Source organism: Balaenoptera ricei, chromosome X (genome assembly GCF_028023285.1).
Source record: "Balaenoptera ricei isolate mBalRic1 chromosome X, mBalRic1.hap2, whole genome shotgun sequence".
Taxonomy (NCBI): domain Eukaryota; kingdom Metazoa; phylum Chordata; class Mammalia; order Artiodactyla; family Balaenopteridae; genus Balaenoptera; species Balaenoptera ricei.
This window is the reverse complement of record NC_082660.1, coordinates 3054446-3074604: the sequence shown is the minus strand read 5'-3', so window position 1 is coordinate 3074604 and position 20159 is coordinate 3054446. Positions and strand designations below refer to the sequence as shown.

At 39.9% G+C, this 20159-nt stretch overlaps 1 protein-coding gene across 1 annotated transcript; it reads right to left on the bottom strand.

Annotated features, from left to right (window-relative positions):
• Positions 1-16010: 16010 nt before the first annotated feature.
• Positions 16011-17604, bottom strand: LOC132357321 (cyclin-dependent kinase-like 2). Its single transcript, XM_059910695.1, is given in 1 exon segment — positions 16011-17604. A coding segment is annotated over 1 exon segment (855 nt). The 5' UTR covers positions 17336-17604; the 3' UTR covers positions 16011-16480.
• Positions 17605-20159: the final 2555 nt, after the last annotated feature.

The window sequence follows — 20159 nt, the reverse complement described above, 5'->3', positions numbered from 1 at the left end:
CCTCCATACTGTTTTCCATAGTGGCCTCACCAATTTACACTCCCACCATCAGTGTGGGAGGTACATTTTCATGCTTATTTATTTTTCTTTTAATTGACTGAGTTTACATACCTTATCTTTAGTTGGCTAACTTTTCATTGCTTTTATTTACTACATATCATTTTCTTGTTTCTTGATCTATTTTTCATTTATGTGAAATTTTCAAATTATCCTTCCCACCATTTCAATCATCTTCTAAATATATATATTCCTTTCTTTAGAGTATTTTAGAAGGTTCTTTGGGGGCGGTGTTTTTCTTAACTCATCTTCATATGTCATGTTTTACCTTCATTTGAAAACTTATCAGTTTTACTCTATTGTATATTTTATGTTTCCCTGTATTAATTTCTGGAAGTATAATTATTGACCAATGACAGTTAGGCAAAAAAAAAAAATTATAGTGTGCTTTTTTCTTTTTGCCTAATGGGCAGAACCTTAAGGAACACACCACTGGTCTTTAAAGTTAATTTTTTTTTAAATTTTATTTATTTATTTATTTATTTATTTATCTTTGGCTGTGTTGGGTCTTCGTTTCTGTGCGAGGCCTTTCTCTAGTTGTGACAAGTGGGGGCCACTCTTCATCGCGGTGCGCGGGCCTCTCACCATCGCGGCCTCTCTTGTTGCAGAGCACAGGCTCCAGACGCGCAGGCTCTGTAGTTGTGGCTCACGGGCCCAGCTGCTCCATGGCATGTGGGATCTTCCCAGACCAGGGCTCGAACCCGTGTCCCCTGCATTGGCAGGCAGACTCTCAACCACTGCGTCACCAGGGAAGCCCTAAAGTTAATTTTTTAATGTGAATGCCCATGGATGTCCAGAAGTCCTTTCCTCACGACAAAAGGTGTCTGTGTCTGGGAATAAAATTCTAACCTCTCCCTTCTCTCTGTTTCCAACTTGCACAGACATTCACACATACCTAAGGCAGAAAGGAAGCCCATGTGTCAAAGACCTTTGTTCCTGTAATAGTGAAATTCCAGGACAGCTAGTGGCTGTAGGACTATAGCAAGGTATCCTGCCGACGCCCGTGGGTCCATCGGCCCACGGAAGTGATTCTGCTCTGTCCTCTAACCTGGCATGCTCTTGGGACAGGTATATGTTTTCCATGATTGCAGTCTGCTCTGTCTTCCTTCCCACCTAAGTGAGACAGATACTCTTCCCAAGAGCAATTTATTCTTTAGAAAGAGGCAATTAAACTTCCCGTGAGTTTCAGCTCCCTCCATATGGTGTTTTAAACTACACTTGAAGATTGGCTTAATGAGGACGGTTAGGCAAAATTTGAGCATTAATTCTCATAGATGACAAAAATGCAGATGACATTTGAGGCAATCTGACAATAAAACAGGATAGAATATTGCTGTGTTTTTTTTTTTTTTTTTTTTCCAGTGTTAACCCGATGCTTGGCAGATACAATGTACATACTAAATATTTGCTAAACTACTTGGCATTTAGGTTAATGAACTGCTTAATAGGTTATGTTGTTTTTTCAATAACAGGAAAATCACATTTATATACAAATTACTGCCATTAAACTATTTCAAAAATGTCTAATTATTTTTCTTTAAAGCAGCATTTTATAGGATAAAGCAGATTCCTCATTTGTCGATTAGAAAAGCACTTTTCTTCTTCTGTATAGCAATGTTATTTATTCGATAAAAACTATGTACATTATGATTAGCCAAAAATAGGTGTAAGGTTGTCACACACTCTAGATTTACTGGTAGTAGGGTTCTCTGTGATTGTTGACGGATAACATTTCTGACTATAGACCCCCATTGTGTACAATTTCAAAGTTTTAATTTTTTTTTTTTTTTTGCCGCACCATGCTGCATGCCGGATCTTAGTTCCCCGACCAGGGATCAAACCTGTGCCCCCTGCAGTGGAAGCACAGAGTCTTAACCACTGGACGGCCAGGGAAGTCCCGTTCATTGACTTATATTATGATTTTTTGGTGTGATCTGGTGATTCTAAACATGGTGCCCACAGAAAGCGATAGCGTCAGAAGGGTGGAAGGATAATTGCGACTTTGTGAAACAGTAGATAGCTTGGGACAGTGGTGGGGTGATCAGACTAATAACTCTGGATCCCAAGTGTACTTACTTATCACACCCCTCCCCCCAGTCTTGCATGGTTTCGGGATGTTCGGTGCCCTTGTAGCATCTTTTAGAATTCCTAGAGTGTATTGCGTGTTCCAAATCTCTGGTCATTCCTTGACTGGAGAGCTCTGCTTGAGCTAAGTACTCAATCACATTTGGTCTATTTACCAGTGCTTGGCTGTGGTCTAGTTCCCATGAGATTTTTTGGCTGCAGAAGTAGACACCAGAACTACCCTTAATATTTACCAAAACATAAGCACAAAAGAGTATTCAGAGTTTAAGAACAAAAGCCTTAAGAATATAAATAGGGAAAACCCAACACAGAGCATGTCCTGTGAGACATCATGGGTATTTATGCCCATCAAGATCCAAACAACAGATCTGAGTCTGGAAGGCCACCAGAGATGCATCTCCTCCAGGTGTTGTCCTGTTTCTGTGCCCTTTTCCTCCGTAACCTGTCTTTCTATACCTCTCTTCTGTGGCTACCAGGACCCTTAACCCTCCCGTCCATAGACGAAAGCCAAATATTACTTAAATATTACATGTAAACACCTCTCTCAAGAAGGTTACTTTTCCAGTGTCATCACTCTTCCCCTCTCTCAGCCTCATCCTCATATCCCAGCCTTGGCCCTTGAGTCTTTCCTTCACATCACCCAAATTGTAATTTCTTTACACAAAAGAGCTGGCATTCTCAGAAAGTGTGCTTCCAGTATCAGAGAAGAGAAATAGGTTGCTTTCTCATAGATCTGTTTTGCATGTTCATTAGGAGGTGATCAGATATCTCTGGCGCTCTGTAGGTCCATCACTAGAATTCATCCAAGAGACTGTTGTGAGAAGTGTGGATTATCATAACTCTCTGTACATTGCATGTGTGTAAATCACGTATGTAATACTCTGAAAATATTAATGATGGCGTGTAGTGTGCTTGTGATGGATGATTTACATGGATATGTATAACTCCTCTGAATGCAAAAACAAGATGTAAATCATGCTAACAGAATTTTATATCCAAATATAATTATTGTTAAAATCAAGTAGATCAAGCCTAAAAGAGGAACCTAAAAAGTAATAGAAGAAGTATCACTAGTGTGTGTTATGGTAGACTCTGCAGACACAGTCTGGTGTGGAAATTCTCCTCTTATTTAAGTGTTGTACACCAAAGGAAAATGGACCATATGACTGAAATCGAGCAGGAGACACACATGTGTGGCGAATATCTCAGAGTTAAAGAACTGAAATCAGGACTCTGGTTTTAACTGTCTTATCTGTTCCACAGAGATCAGACAATGTGAATGGAATAAGCAATGCAGGCACCTACTAAATATTTTTTTCTGAATAACATTTGGAAGTAGGTGTTATCCAAGTTGAGGACAGGTAAATATATGCTTACTGAAGCTTAAACACAGAAGGGAACAGTGCAGAAGAATTCTATACAGTTTGTGTAAGGACTCCACTCTCGAGGATGTGGTACATAATTCCTCACTCTTTATGGACAGGCTGTGGGGAGTGACTTCCTTCCAAAGAGCACAATATGAAAAGTGAGGGGGGGAAAGTAACTTACTTGTCGGGAAACCTGACAAACACCACCTCAGCCAGGTGGTCTGGGTCAACAACATCAGCAGGGATAACACATGTTGATGAGTGTGTGCCCTTGATGTGGTGTGATGCCTTTGAGGTCTTCCTTCCAAAAAAACTATAACCCCAGTCTAGGCATGAGGAAAACAAACACATCCCAGTAGAGACAGACATTCTACAAAATTTCAGGTCCTCCTGAAATCTCAAGGTTCTCAAAAACAAGGAAGGTCTGAGAACCTGTTACAGCTAAGAGGAACCTCAGGAGAGAAGACAATTAAATGTGTTGTGGTATCAGTGGAGGGGATCCCAAGGGGACATGAGGTAAACATGAAGGACATATGAAGAGTGTGTGGGCTTAGGTTCATCAAATAAAAAGGGATAGGGAACAGATCTGCATTTTAAAGGAACTTGCGCGTTGGTCCCGTAGAAGCCCAATACACGGGAGAGTCTAAATCGTGAAGTAGTATTTATGGCGTCGCTAGTCGGTTACTAAGAACACCCCAAAGCTGCTGCTGCGTTTCAGGATGAAGGAGGGCAATGTTCGCGTTGTCTCGGGGGGGATTGTGTTGGTCCCATGCCTCGTGGAACGTGAGTGCTCTGGGTTTTGTCCATGGAGGAAAGAACTTGATTGCCCAGCACCCCGTTTTGTGATTGATGGGTAGATATGCTGAGCGGACTCTGCGAGTCTCGTCCTCGTTCCTTACAGAGAATGTAGCCAATTGCTCTGTTTAGGAAAGAACCCGGGAGACAGGGTGTATGCAAGACGCGAGAGGAACCAGGCAGAGAAAGTGAAAGAGAAGAAAAAAACAGCCGTCAGAAGCAATGTGATCTGGAAGTATGACTCAGGTGATGTTTTTTGGAAGCCTCACCTTGCCGTTTGAAGTATGATTTCCCTTTTGCATCCTTCGGTACGACACCTTCCTTAAAACCTGCATTGCCTTTCGCAGCGTTTGGGTATAGATCTTAGGTACTAGTGCAGATCATGACCATGTGATATTCCAATCTGTTGAATTTGCTTTTCCAAGTGGTTCATTTTAAGCTCTTTGAAAAGAAGGGTTGTATTGCCCACCTACTGTCTGTCAGAGTGCTTCATAGGTAGTAGAGTGCCAGTGAAAATAAAGTGAATACAAAGGGGAAAATGGATGTTTGTTTCTGAACTTCTTTGGAAAATTGGACTTGGGGAGGTTGGCCAGTAATGGTTTTGGGGCTGAAAATGGCTCGGTTGCAAGCTCAGCCTTTCCCACTGCTCATGTACAGCTGTGTCGACGGGAACGTAAATAGTCATGGACCTGATTCGAGTCTGTCTTCTGCTACTGAAAGTTTTTAGGTGGTATTTGCGTACCAGTGCGTGAAGGCAGTGGAATTCCTTTCCATATACAGTAGAAAGAGGATTGCATCTTTCTTACTGTTGCAATAGATTGGATTAGCTTGTGAAATCACGTTGTCTAAAAGTACAGATTTATTTGGAGTCAAGTTCCAATGGCTGTCAGTTCAGTAGCAAGATCCATACTTGGCATTCAGTAGCACATGCATATTTGTTAAAGGTGAAGAGTTTCAGGTACTAAACCTAGAACTTGTTATCCTATTCTAAGGGACATAATCCATTTTCCTCCTCAAACTGTGGTACCGACAATGCATAATAACTTTTTGTTCTTATCCCTATTATTTAATTAAATGAGTGAAAACTGTCTTGAACCAGGGCACGGGGAATTTATCACTGCCATTAATCCAGTTCTAGTGATTATACATGTGTTTAATCTCAGAAGCCTGTACTACTTCAACTAATTTAAAGCAGCTCTGGGGTTTATAACACAAAGTTTGAGGAACATGACACACACACACACACACACACACACACACACACACACAACTACAACAAGAAGAGTTCCCCACATTTGTTCCAGGTATTACAGAGCCAAAATGCAGAGAGAGTCCATCAGATTTGCACTTTCAAGACTACAATTGCTTTCCCATAGAGATTTGTTCCATTTCAGACTGTGATGGATTCTGGCACTAAATGTCATTGCTAGTGGTTGTTCTAGAGTTTAACGGCCCAGGGTGAAGCATCATCTATTTGGGGGAATTGTTTCCACCCCAAAATATACATAGCTGGTTTACTGTTGATTTCAAAATTTCAATTCAATCTTACTCCTCTGAAGGAAAGATGCATTTAGATTTCATTTGTAAAAGCTGTTGCAGGATACACAATGTCTCCCTTGAAATGAATTGGGAATTTCATTTTCTCTAAAGAATATGTTAAATTTCTGTCAAGTAGAATCAATACATTACATCCACTGGCCATGTGTGTGTGCTCACAGAGAAAGGTATGTGGAGAATCACTAAATATTTTACTGAAGATCTGGTGGACTTCACAGTAATGTCAGTGAAAAGTGACATGTTTCATCAACTCCATGGCTCTGTCTTGTAGAAGTTACTTATTTCTAGAATGTTCCTCACAAGGAAGTGATAATCCACGATGAAGATTCTTGTAAATCTTCAAATAGTCTGCAGTTACCATTAGCATAATTTACTTTATTCATTAAATATTTTATTTTATTCATTTTCATTTTTTGTCTACAAACTCAGTGTCCCTGTGCTTTTTAATTTTATTTTTATTTTATATTGGAGTATAGTTGATTTACAATGTGTTCGTTTCAGGGGTACAGCAAAGTGATTCAGTTATACAGATAATTGTATCTACTCTTATTTTTTTCCCATTTCGGTTATTACAGAAATATTGAGTATAATCCCCTGTGCTATACAGTAGGTTCTTGTTGGTTATCTGTTTTAAATATAGTAGTGTGTATATGTCAATCCCAAACTCCCAGTCTATCCCTGCACTTTTTTATAAGGAATTCTTTTAAAGGAACACTATTGTTGAACATTTCAAAAAATTAGAACAGTTTGAAGTTGATCAGAGCAGAGAAAATAATGTTAAAAATTGGTTAAAAAAATAGTACAGATACAAACAAACCTTATTTTAGCACTTTATGAAGTGGACAGTCTCCATTCCCAGAACTGCAAAACTGGACAGAAGGCAAGAAGCTCTTACAGGATAAAGAATAAAGAACGCGGAAGAGACAAATAGAAAATAGCTGATTGGCTGGTGCCACGTAGCCAACCTCGTGTGGGTTGACAAGACCCAGCAAATACTCCTGGCGGTATCGAATGACCCCCATGGATGCAAGAGGCATTGCCCAAAGAGGGTGCAGGTATACTATGTCCAAAGATCCAGAGCCACTTCCGAAGGTAATCAGAAGAAAGGAAGACTTGGACAGTCCCCCTGAGAGCTGGCCACTGTCTGTAGGACACTGGCCACAAATGGGGTGCAACCTACATTTCTGGCCATATCTGGGCGCCCCCATATGCAAGAACGAACAACCTGTGTGACCCTGGGCAGGCAGAAAGCCAAGCCACATTCTCAGGACGCAAAACGAGACAAACAAGAAGGCAGTAGTTATCCCTGGGAAAGGAATGATGGACAGCCCAGGGGGTCCCCCAAAAGCGTATTCACAAGAGTGTGCATTTGGAGAGGAAGGGACAACATGAGATTTTATCTCCCTTTCCCCACCAGCCCCTGAGATCCCGGAAGAGCTGACTCTGGTGGTAATTCTCTCCTTCCCTGGCTTCTGCCAGTTCCCCCTGGATCCCATCTGCAGGCTCCCCAGAATGTGGGTTTTAGAGAGCAGAGCCCTGGTACCTACCAGGATTTGGCCACATTTTCCATTAATTTTAATTTGAGTTTTCCCCTTGCCTGTTTAAGGGAATACCTGGTAGCAGTCACAGGAGAATCCCTTAAAGAGTCCCATCAACTCTGCGAGGGGCTGATAGGGGGACCCTCTTTTGAGGGTAGATATGGCCCCATTCGGTTTGGTGTGGAAGGATTTGAGCAAACCTTCGAGGACAGTCTTTTTTCTGGTGTCCTGGTTGACTACAAATGAGACCCTGAATTCTGGACCTGTGTTTTGAGGATGGACACTATGAGAGTGCAAAGGGGGAGGCCCACGTGTGTTAGGTTTTCTGGCCTTGTAACTGTTGCACTTACAAGAACGCCAACTTGGCAGACTTTTGTTTACGGTCCTGTGGCCTCTTCAGAGTAGAAAGGCAATTCACATAGAGGATTGGTAGACTGATTCTGAAGGTCAAGGAAGAGAGAGTAGTAGGAATCGCTTGTACAGTCTTTTGTCTTAGGTCCCACTTGTGTCTTTAATTTGTCATAAGCCTCTTGCAATCAATCTTTCAAGGAAGCTATTTTGGAATCTTGAAGATTTGGGGCAGCTTCTACATGCCAGTCAAAAGAGGTATCCCATTCTGTTTATCTGGGATTCCTTATTGTCAAGTGCATCTTCTAAATGAATGACCCTAAATGTTCCCCATAATGACCGTCATAATTCACTTGTCTGAGTGAAAGTGTTGCCATTTTTGTAGATAACTACAGCTTTGGCTTTGTGTTCTTAACCATAAAATAAGCAGATGTGCCAGAAGGTGGCTGTTCAATTCTTTGAAACTTGAGGATCCCGTTTCTTTTGCTTAAACTATAGGTCTCAGACACAAGTTAATATTTAAGAAGGGCATGCCACTGGGTGGCGGATTGCGTGGTATTTTTCAGTGCACCTCACTGCATGGACATTCGCGTGAGGTTGGCGGGTGACCCAGTGTCAATCTAACCCGTTTCATGATCACCTTATCCTAACACCAGAGTCTTAGATTTAGGTGGTGAGCACTCCAGCAGCCTTCAAGTGCTTGACCCATGCCCACGAGGCACTTCTGCAGTGTTGACTTTGAAGATTCCCGTTAACAATAGATCTGTTATTGCTTTCACTGGAAGACTTCTTTATCTTTGATAGCTTTTTAATAGTCTCACTTGTGCCTGCTTAGACTTTGGTTCTGATGCCAAAAGAGTCTGGACTTCTCCGTGAATTTCTCCAGTCCCCCAGTGATTTGTGCTGTGGACTTATCCTGAGACTTTGGGAATCTCCTAAGGGCTGCCATTCATATTGAACACCCAATATAACGACCCAGGAACCTTTGTGGGAATTTTAATAAACCTCGGAACATTTTTGGGACCTCAGAACCTTTATGAAAACTTAAACCTCTTTCTAGAGGTAATGTATATATACATATCTATATGTGTATGTGTATATATATATATACAAAAAATATATGGGGGCTTCCCTGGTGGTGCAGCGGTTGAGAATCCGCCTGCCAATGTAGGGGACACGGGTTCGAGCCCTGGTCTGGGAAGATCCCACATGCCGCGGAGCAACTGGGCCCGTGAGCCACAATTGCTGAGCCTGCGCGTCTGGAGCCTGTGCTCCGCAACAAGAGAGGCCGCGATAGTGAGAGGCCCGCGCACCGCGATGAAGAGTGGCCCCCGCTTGCCACAACTAGAGAAAGGCCTCGCACAGAAACAAAGACCCAACACAGCCAAAAATAATTGATACTTAAATAAAATTTGTTTGGCTTGGGGAGATGCATGCAGGCAGTAGGTCTCCAGTCCAAGAGGGACTTGCCCACGGCTTTAGGAAGGACAGAGGCGCAGAGGACCCCGAGGTCTCAGTGGACCCCTGTCCTGTGCGGCTGCCCAAGCCAAACGTCCTAGGAGGTTTAACCATCACATACGGATCCCATTCCTCATCCCCCAAAACTGTTAAGAAAATGGTTAAAGAAGAGTTTAGGAGATAAAAACAAACTTTATCTAATACTTCGTAAAGCAGACAGACTCCTTTGATAGACTGGCAGGCAGGAAGCTTTGATTAAAAGAAATGAATAAAGAACCAGAGAGAGACGCATGGAAGGTCTTGGATTGGCTGGGGCCGTAGAGTCACCCACGGGGGGCGGGGCCTGGCCGGCCCCATATCCTGCGTGTCTGGTCAAGGGACATGTTTACAGAGACGCGAAAGTGATCCAAGTTCGCTGCCCTGGCACCCTGTACAGGACCTGCTCCCTCTTGGGCCTAGAAAATCATTTCAGCGATAAGAAGGGAATGATGTTTTTGCTTTAACTTTATTTTCAGTGTACACCATCAACGTCGTAAAGAATTATTTATCCCCGATGATAACTGGGAAGAAAATTTTATTAGATAAAGTTGAAAGCTTTTTGTTTTTTTTAAGGCACAGTATTTTTGGTATGATTTGGGAAAGAATGGTTGGTTTTTAATCTCAGAAGCGTGTGGACTTACAAAACTCAAGGGTCCTTTGGAAGGAGAAGGGTAGGACAAAGGCCTGGGCCTTCCAGCTCCAGAGATGACAGGTTACGAAAGAGGAAAAATGATGTGGGAAAGAAAGTGGGTGGATTCAGCTGGCTCTGGATTGGCACACAAGTTGGATCCCTTTAAAATATTTAGAGGGGAAACGCCTCAACTAGGAACCACTAATTCAAAATTTAATGCCATTTAATCTGTTTTTGCAAAGCATTTTTCCTATTCTAAATTAATATCCTTGAATAATTTAGAAATATTTGATATCTGAATAAAGAAGTGTGTTCCTCAATTTGACATAATTTAAAATTTGTTTCCTTGTCGTTATTGCAGTATAGTGGACTTACAATGTTGTATTAGTTTCAGGTATACAGGGTGATTTAGTTAAGTATATATACTTTTTCAGATTCTTTTACATTTTAGGTAGTACAAGATTATGAATATAGTTCCCTGTACTATACAGTAGGACCTTGTTTATTTTATACATAGTAGTGTGTACCTGTTAATCCCAAACTCCTAATTTATCCCTCCCCCTTTCCCCTTTGGTAACCATAAGTTTGTTTTCTATGTCTGTGAGTCTGTTTCTGTTTCGTAAGTTCATTTGTGTCATTTTAGATTACACATATAAGTGATATCATGGTATTTGTCTTTCTCTGTCTGACTGACTTAGTATGATAATTTCTAGGTCCACCCGTGTTGCTGCAAATGGCATTGTATCATTCTTCTTTTATGGTTGAGTAGTATTCCATTGTATATATGTACCACATCTTCTTTATCCATTCATCTGTCGATGGACACCTAGGTTGTTTCCATGTCCTGGCTATTGTGAATAGTGCCGCTATGAACACGGGAGTGCATGTATCTTTTTGAATTAGGGTTTTCTCTGGACATATGTCCAGGATTGGGATTGCTGGGTCATATGGTAACTATTTTTAGTTTAAGAAACCTCCGTACTGTTCTCCATAGTGGCTGCACCAATTTACATTCCCACCAACAGTGTAGGAGGGTTCCCTTTTCTCCACAACCTCTCCAGCATTTATTGTTTGTAGACTTTTTGATGATGGCCATTCTGAACGGTGTGAGGTGATACCTCATTGTAGTTTTGAGTTGCATTTCTCTGATAATTAGTGATGTTGAGCATCTTTTCTGCTAGCCATCTGTATGTTTTAAGATGTAATTTTAAAGCACTTCATTCACATTAAAGTCAATTTTTGCATTTGATGAGTTTTAACTTTAAGATGATCAGTTCACACCTTTTTTGGTCTTTGTGTTAAGCCGTTAATCTAAAAGGTGAGTGCTGATAGAAACTTTTTTATCCTACTCAGCTCTCAATTTTTTTCTGAGACCACTGGCACTGTCCAGTAGAACTTTTTGCTGTGATGGAAATGTTCTATACTTGTCCTGTTCAATGTAGTAGCCACTAGCCAAGTGTGGGTACAGAGCAGTTGAAATGTGGCAACTTTAACTCAGGTACTGGACGGTGAACTGTTATTCATTTTAATTAACCTAAGTTTATCCATATATTGCTAATTGCTACCATATTGGACAGCCCAAGTCTCATCAAACTCTTACTTCCTTACTCATTTTTTTGTCTTATCAACAATGGATTTCACTGCTTACATCCCTATAGGTAGACCTTATCCTTGAAGATTGACTAAGAACTGTCACCTGCCCCTTGTTTATATTTGTCACTTTTATCACCCCAAACATTGCTTCCCTTTGCCATTTGACCTCTCTGGATACTCTGTTTATAATTACATTTCCATTCTGTCTTATATGTGTTACGTCTTTGCCTCCCTTATGTAAATTGGTATGGGTCGAAATGATAATATTTGTGCAATGAATTTGAAAAATGCATCCATTAAATATGTAATTAAATATGCACTATATAATTCGGTGTTACTGATCAAAACACAGAATTCTTGGTGACACTCCTTGGGTCGAGATATCATTTAGTAGCTAGATGAAGATTTAAAGTTGTGAGATTCAGTTTCTTCATCTACAAATTGGAATACGATTAGTAGTGTGATGACAGGTGGGTACTTGTAAGAAAAGTGGGATGAGTACTTTTAAGTGTTAGATTTATTTATTTATCAGTATAGGGAAGAAAATGAAACAATTTTTGCCATTGATTACACTAGTATTCCCGATAGATGAAAATATAGATAAGGAAGATGACTTGAATCTGTTTAGCTGTGCATTGTATGGTAGTAATACACGTCTTTATGATACATTGTATCATAGTAGTTCATGCCGTAATATTATGTATGTCACGACTCCCAACACGGATTTCATGTTGTTTTAACATCTTACGAACAACATCTTTGCAGTTGATTATAAGTAATAAGCCCCCAGTTTTTGCATCACTGGCAAAACGTCCTAATGTTTTGAATATCCGTATAGTAAAGCAGTGTGTCCACAGTCAAAGTGAATGACGTATTCGGCTGTCCAATTTCACCTTGAATGTCAGATTTAGTAATAAACACAGTATTAAGTACAGGAAGAAATCAAATGGTTCACTTAAGGTGACATCACCCTTGACTCCTCAGCACATCTTCATTTACTTGAGTGTCTGAAGCACTCTTAAGATGTTCCTATCATTGAACGTTTTGGACCCAGAATGGATAATATTGCTGCCTTTCAGAGAGTGTTGTAGAACACACAATGTCTCTAGGCCCTTATTACCTACAACCGTGGGTTTAATTTTAACTGCCTTCAGAACGGAGCAGGCATGGTGCAAGGATGCAAAAAGCATTCCCCAAACTCAAAGCATGTAGCACGGTCATTGGGTTATATTCTGCTGGCCAAATAGCTTTTGGGAATCCCATTTGTTGGTTATGATGTAGAGGTACTATTTCATTATGCAGCTGGATAGCTTTCCCATGGCCATCATAGTTGAGGTCTCTTTTGCCTTTGGTGTGAAAACATTAAGGTACAGTAAAGCGGCAACCATACTATGAGAACTTCAGTATTACAGGAAAGGATGAACAATGAACACACAGAAATATTGTCATTCTTTTTAGGTTGTTGAAAGCCAAGGTCTAGGTTTATCAGGGAGTGGAATGTGTAAGCTTAAGACCAGCACATGCCATTTTGATCAGGAATAAAGACATAAGAGCAAATCACGGAGGAACCAGAGAAGAGAATTTATCTCAGCTGAAGGCAATAATCCGAAGGCAGGCTTCCCTTTTTATAGAGTGATGTAATGTCTTTCCAGTATAAGACTAAGAAAGAAAAAGAGTTAAGCTAGAAAACTTCAGGAATGAAAATAATTTAATGCATTGAATTAGCTATGTCCAAACTCAAATACTGTACATAGAGACCAACCCCAATCTCAGTGTCTTTGATTCTAGAAGATTTTCATATTCTACAAGAACCCCATATTTTCTGCTGAAGTCAGATAATGTTAGCACTGAGAAGTGCTAAGTGGGTCAACATTCCAGCACTTCTGCCTTTTTTGAGCCTCATATGACATTGACATGCTAAAGAAAGCTGTGATCCTCTCGCCAGAAAAATTCAGGCAGTCACGTTTATATTGAATGATCCCCTTGAAGTCCCCGTGGAACTACATCCAAACAACTAAGCTCAGCTACTAATTTAAGAAGTTAGAAATCTGAGTGCCAGAAAGATAAGCTGTGTGCCCAATACACAGTGAAAGAGCTTGAGTTCCATTTTTTTTTATACTAATGCAGTCTTTTGACTATACTATATACTACCTCTATTTTAATTATAGTGTTTTAAATACTAAGTTAAAAAGTATTCTCAGAAAGACAAATATCATAGGCTATCACTTATATGTGGAATCTAAAATATGACACAAATGAAAGAAACAGACTTAAAGACATAGAAAACAGACTTGTGGTTGCCAAGGGGGAGGGGGGTGTGGGAGGGATGGAGTGGGAGTTTGGGGTTAGCTATTATATACAGGATGGAAAACAACAAGGTCCAGCAGGAGAGCCCAGGGAACTCTATTCAATACCCTGTGATAAACCATAATAGAAAAGAATACAAAAAGAAAAAGAATATATATACGTATAACTGAAGCACTTTGTACAGCAGAAATTAACACATTACAAATCAACTATAATAAAATAAAAACAAGTATTCTCCATGTTGACCATGCAACATGACAGGTCCCCCCCGCACCCCAGTCCCATCCTCCTGGGCTGCACATCTTGCCATACAGCAGTGCGGGCCCTGAGACATGAATCTTTGCAACTTGGACGATTCCCCCCCCCCCCCCCCCCCCATTTAATACTTAGTTGTTTTGAACACTAGGCATGCTCAGTCATAGGGTTTTGTCAAGGCTGGTGTTGTCGTGTTATTAAATCTGTCCTTGTTCTGTATTTTTGCAGGAAATATCAGAAACTGTACTGACAGCCACTGTTACTTCAAACCATCTCTTTGGTAGATACTGAGCTTTTAGTTTTGGTTGCTTCTTTGACAGCTGTATTTGGAAGTATGTTTCTTAATGACTAATCTTTCTAATTTAATTTTTCTTTGTATGCTATTTAATTTTTGTTGGCTTATGGAGGTCGACTTTGCCCTGGGAAAGATTGAAGTACTGATTTTTATGGAAATTCCACTGATATATTAAAGAGCAGCTCTCTTATTGAGGGCTGAAAGACCCCTCCCCATAGATAGGAATGTGGACCCGAAAGCAAGCTGGTGATTGTTACTCACTTTCTCTTTATTCCTAATTTTGTAGTAAATCTGCCCAACCTGAATGAGGTTCATTGTAATGTTTAAAATTTTATTTTTATCATTTTCAGATTATTTCCCATTTGTATCTTCAACTGTCATGTTGATAAGTCTACAAATTTATCACATAGCATCAGAAATTCCATCTTCAATCATTAAAAGTTCTCTTGATTCTGATTACTATGCTTAACCTAAAATTCCACATATGATATTAAAATTACTTTTATTATGTTCTTTTTTTGTATTCAACATTTGTTCATCACTCAGTATTCAATCTCACTTTATATCTGTTTGAAGTATGTTTCTGCTGAATAATAATCTAAATAATTTGAATAATTTAAAATTTTAAGTCACAATTTTCACTTTAACAGAAAATATGTGACAGCCAATTTGTTTTTTCCTTTCAACTTTGTAGTTATCATGTTTTTAATATTTATTTTATTGTGGTAAGAATACTTAACATGAAATCTACCCTCTTAAAATTTTAAGTGCACTACAGTGTTCTTTTTTTCTTTCTATATTTCTGATTGCTTAGATGATACAATTTTCTTTATTCATGATACTGGAAGTTAAAACGGGATTCTGTTTCCTTTAATTCTTAAATGTAATGTTTGATTTATTCAAGCATATCTAATGTTTATGTTTGCTTTTTTGACTTATTACATAAACTAACTCCTGTGGTGTCTGTTTATCCATCTACCATCTGGCATCTATTTACCTATCTATAGTCTATTATCTGTCTACCTACCTACCTATCGTCTATCTGAGTTTGAACATTGAGTCAGTTTCAAAGCATTGCTATATATCTAGGTTTTAGACAAATCACTCATCTTTATGTGTAAAATTTTATGTTTTCCTTTTTTTCCATGTAGATTGCTAATCCATTTGGAGTCTTTTTTTTTTTTTTTTAATAATAACATCTTTTTTTTATTGAAGTATAGTTGATTTACAATGTTGGGTTCATTTCTGCTGTACAGCAAAGTGATTCAGTTATACATATATATGTATCTTTTTTATATTCTTTTCCATTATCTCAGGATATTGAATATAGTTCCCTGTGCTACACAGTAAGATCTTGTTGTTTATCCATTCTATATTATAATAACATCTTATATTTAAATTTCCGGACTTATGAAATTTAAACTTGTCTTTCACATTTATGATTTTGACACGCTGGGATGATATATCCATAATTAAGTTTCCACTTTATGATACGTCTCCCAATAAAACTCTCAGTTCTTCACTATTATATTTACTATTAATGAAAGTCTAGAAATGACTAATGTTTGCTCTTCTGCCTCTGAAATAGTTCACTTACCGATGTGGTCACATTAATATTATAAACTCCTCTTGCTGGAGAATGTTTATTTGGTTTAACAAATGGAATACAATACTTCCTGGTTTTCTCATCCACTTTGTAACTCTGAACTCTGGAGATAGTTCCCATTCCAGAATTAATAGTCGGAGCCACTGCAGAAAGGTTGTACGTAAGTGGAGGAATTGCCGTGCCTGGATTTCTTGTGTGGCCCATGCTGCCATTGCTGCAATCTCGGAGGCTTGTTGAAGGCACTGTTTTGATGTGGCTCATCCCATTGTCATTGAGACAGCTGGCATTTGAAGCTCGACTGACTTTTTCAACTTTTTCTCCATCCATTTTTGATCCTTTTATTTTAAATGCTTTAGAATCCTTAATTTTGGGATCAGCATTTGTATCCTGTACCACAAGTGTTTTTCTCTCTTCACCCAAGGAATCATCTTTTTCCTTTTCCTTCTTTCTGTTTTGGGGTGTTTTAGATAAATGTTTCTGGCATCTTTCTGTACTTTTAACTGCAGTTCCTGAGAAAACCTCTCAGCAAATCCATCCATATGAAAGAAATCATGGTGCCAGGACCTCAGCACAGAAGGGCCTTTTGTCTGGGTCAGTATGTAAGCATTTCTTTGCTAAATCTATCACAACTTCAGGGAGCCTGGGATAGCGTCTTTCAAGAGGAACCATTTCTTTGATTTCGGGCAACCTTACTCCAGCAAACACAGGATTTTTATAAAACAGCTCCTGATGTCTTGGAATGAGATTACCCAAACACACCATAATATGATACAGCTGATCGATATCAGAATCTACAGGAAAAAGGGGTTCCCCCATGAGCATTTCAGTTACCAGACAGCCAATGGCCCACACATCAACAGCCTTGCCATACTTGACATCACCAACCAATAGTTCTGGAGCTCTGTACCATCAGGTTGCCACATAATCAGTATAAACCTCCCCAGGAGCTGCCAGTGTCCGCGCAAATCCAAAATCACATAACTTGACAACACCAGACTGGGAGACTAATATATTCTCTGGCTTTATATCTCTGTGTATGATATTGTGACTGTGACAAAATCCAATGCCATTGATAATCTGAAACAAATACTTCTGAGCTAGCTGGTAGTCTAGTCCATTTGGAAAGAGCTCCAAGTCATCAAGAACTGTATGGTCAACAAATTCAAAGACTAGGTACCATCGCTTTTTTTTCTTACACACTTCCAACAGATTCACGAGATTTTCATGCCTCAGTTGCTTTAGTAACTTGATTTCTCACATAGCAATTTTTTAAACCATTTTGTCATCATCACTTTCTAAGAACTTCTTAATGGCCACAATTCTTCCACTATCTTTATTCCTACATTTCATCACCATTCCATAGCTCCCTTCTCCAACCAATCCTAGGTTCTCATATTTTTCCATTTTAATTAAAAACCAGTAGGAATTTTTCTTGTGTTTCTTTTAAATCCTTTGGCGTGGAAATACCCAAAGGTTTTCAACTTGGAAACAAAATTGAGGTGAAATGCATCTCGTTCGCAGGTCTAAAAGACGCTGACTAGCAAACTAGCAATTCTACTGCTGTCGCGATTTCTTCCGCAGACACAGTCAGGGGTCCCAGGTGAAGCAGACAAGGAGGCCGACTGGCCTCAACCCACCGCAAGTTCACACTCGGGAGGACCGCGGGCCGCATGCTGTCGTCGTCAAGGCAACGACCTCACTCTGTCCCCAGCCATAGGCAGAAAGTCTCCAGAGAGAAAAGGCCGGGGTCTAAATGCGTCCACGGCAGGCACCAATACCTGTTAAGGCCAAGGCCTGTAGGGAAGTTAGCTGGGGTGCTAGGGCAACGCCTCCCAGCTCCTAAGGTGTCCGGTCCCTGGAGTCTGTGAACCTGCTCGGCTCTAGCTAGCCCTGGGCCAAGGCTTGGCCACCAAGCTGCAAGGGGCGGATCCCATTTGGAGTCTATTTTTATTCATGGTGTGAGGTAGGGAATCTCTTTTAGTTTTCCAAATATACATGTATATAAAGCAGTCCCTGTTGATTGTTCTCTTCATTTTATGGACTAAATTTTCGTATGTGGTTGGGTGTATTTCTAGAGTTTCTCTTCTGTTGACCTTGTCTGTCTACACGTGTAATAGAACGGTACTTAATTTACTTAGCGAAGATCGTTGTCCTGCTTTAATGTGGTGGAGGGCTTGTGCCCTCTGGTGTGACCACTTGTGGGCTTTTCCATGGTTCTGCATACCTGCAGCCTCCCAAGGTCTACAGGTTCTGACGAGCATCTTCTTCCTCTTGCCCTTCCCATCCAGAGCTGGTTAAAGCTTAGTAATTCTGCTCGCGCAAATCCACAGTGCAGATGGCCAAGTGCAGTCTTCAGCACACCTTTGTAAACAGTCCTCTCACTAAACTCTCTTCTGCATCACTTTGGAGGAGATCTGTTTCCACCTAGGATCTTGCTGGTTTACCCCTCCCTGGAGACGTAACCATCACTATACCCTTTCCTGTGTTGAGAAAACATCTCTGGGGTCCATACGTTAGCACAATTCTGTTTTTTTTTTTTTTTTTTCTTTTTGTATTTGGTAATTTCTTTACTGTGGTCATAAAGTTCCAGCGTTGATCCCTTTAGCTGACTTTGCTGAACCTAATCCGCAAAATTGTTAACTGTTGAGGAAAGCTGTGTTACTTATTTGTAGAACAGGAAGTACCTGATAAGAAATTTACATCAGTCCGTGTAGTTTAGTTCTTCCTATCTTTTTTTTTTTTTTCTTTTTTTCCCTCTTTGGTTCCCTCAAGAAAAATTTAGAATGTCAAGTTTCAGGCTCCATGGAATATCGGAATTCATATCCCATTAACATTCTCCTTACTACTTCGTTTTCACACATCATGCCATGATTGGTAACCAGCTTGACCTATAACCTATAGTTTAAAGAAAAATAAAAACCCAAGGTGGCTTCAGTGCAAAGCATCTCTTGCTTCAGAGAACAGATGGCAGAAATGTCATCCGGGTGAAAAAACAGATCAGTTGTAAGCGGTGACTTAATGATAGCTTCTTAGAAGATAGCATCCCTTTGTTTTGCTTTATAGGCAGGTCCTTCTGAAGTCTGTGGTCAAATCATTAGCTGTCTGCTCAGCAATGACAGGGGCCCCCTGGTCATTTACTGCACTTCCCTTCACGGTTGACGCTCGCAAACCCAAGGTAGCGCCATTGTTTCCTTACTGGCTTGATGCTGAATCACAGCAGAGAGTGGACAGTTATCTTCTAGGGGGGAAAAAAGGAACAGTCCTGTTTATTTTTAGAAGACAGATTCAGGCAGTTTTTTGGGAAGGGAATTCTCTGTCATAAAATGCCTTCTTGTGGAATTTGGAGATGCACCTTTTTTTTTCTGAACACCGTCTGTACCTAACTGAAAATGATTGTGCCCAGGCTTCCTGGATCCCTTCAGTCTTCCCAAGAACTTTTGGATGGGGGAAGAAAAAAAAAAAAAACTTCCCTGTGCATAAATAAAGTTCTGAGGCATTTGCTCAAAGCGTCCTGAATGTTTATACAACAATATTATTAATCTCAGTTGGTTTCCCTTTGTATTTATATTATTCTCATACCATAAGTTATTAAAAATGGCGTGGAAGCCCATTGAATTCACCTATCGCCCTGCTGAGTGAGGTAATCTCATGGGATATGGTATCCCCTGAAAATGTTTGTTCAGAGCAAGGATTAGCACACACGCTCTGAACAATTTTATGGAACAGGACAGTATTGAATGTTTTAGGTTTTGTGTGCCTTGTCACAGCTACTCAACTGTACCTGGTAGCACAAAACGACCCACAGATAATGTCAGTGAATGGGTATGGCTGTGTTCCAATAATTGTATGGACACAATTTGAATTTCATATAATTTTTCATGTCATGAAATATTCTTCTTTTGAGTTATTTGTTCCCAACCATTTAAAAATGTAAAAGGAATATTAGGCAGTAGTCCATACGAAAAACGTGGCGGGCTAGATTTGCCTTATGGGCTGTCATCTGTGGACCTCTTATTTTAGAGTAAAAATCTGTTAGCGCTTGAGTGACAATAGCTGCCTTCTGAGCCATGTCTGTGATTGAATCCCCCTTTTATTTATTTTATTGAAGTATAGTTGATTTACGATGTTAGTTTCTGCTGTATAGCAGTGATTCAGTTATATACATATATTCTTTTTCATTCTTTTCCAGTATGGTTTATCGTGGGAGATTGAATATAGTTCCCTGTGC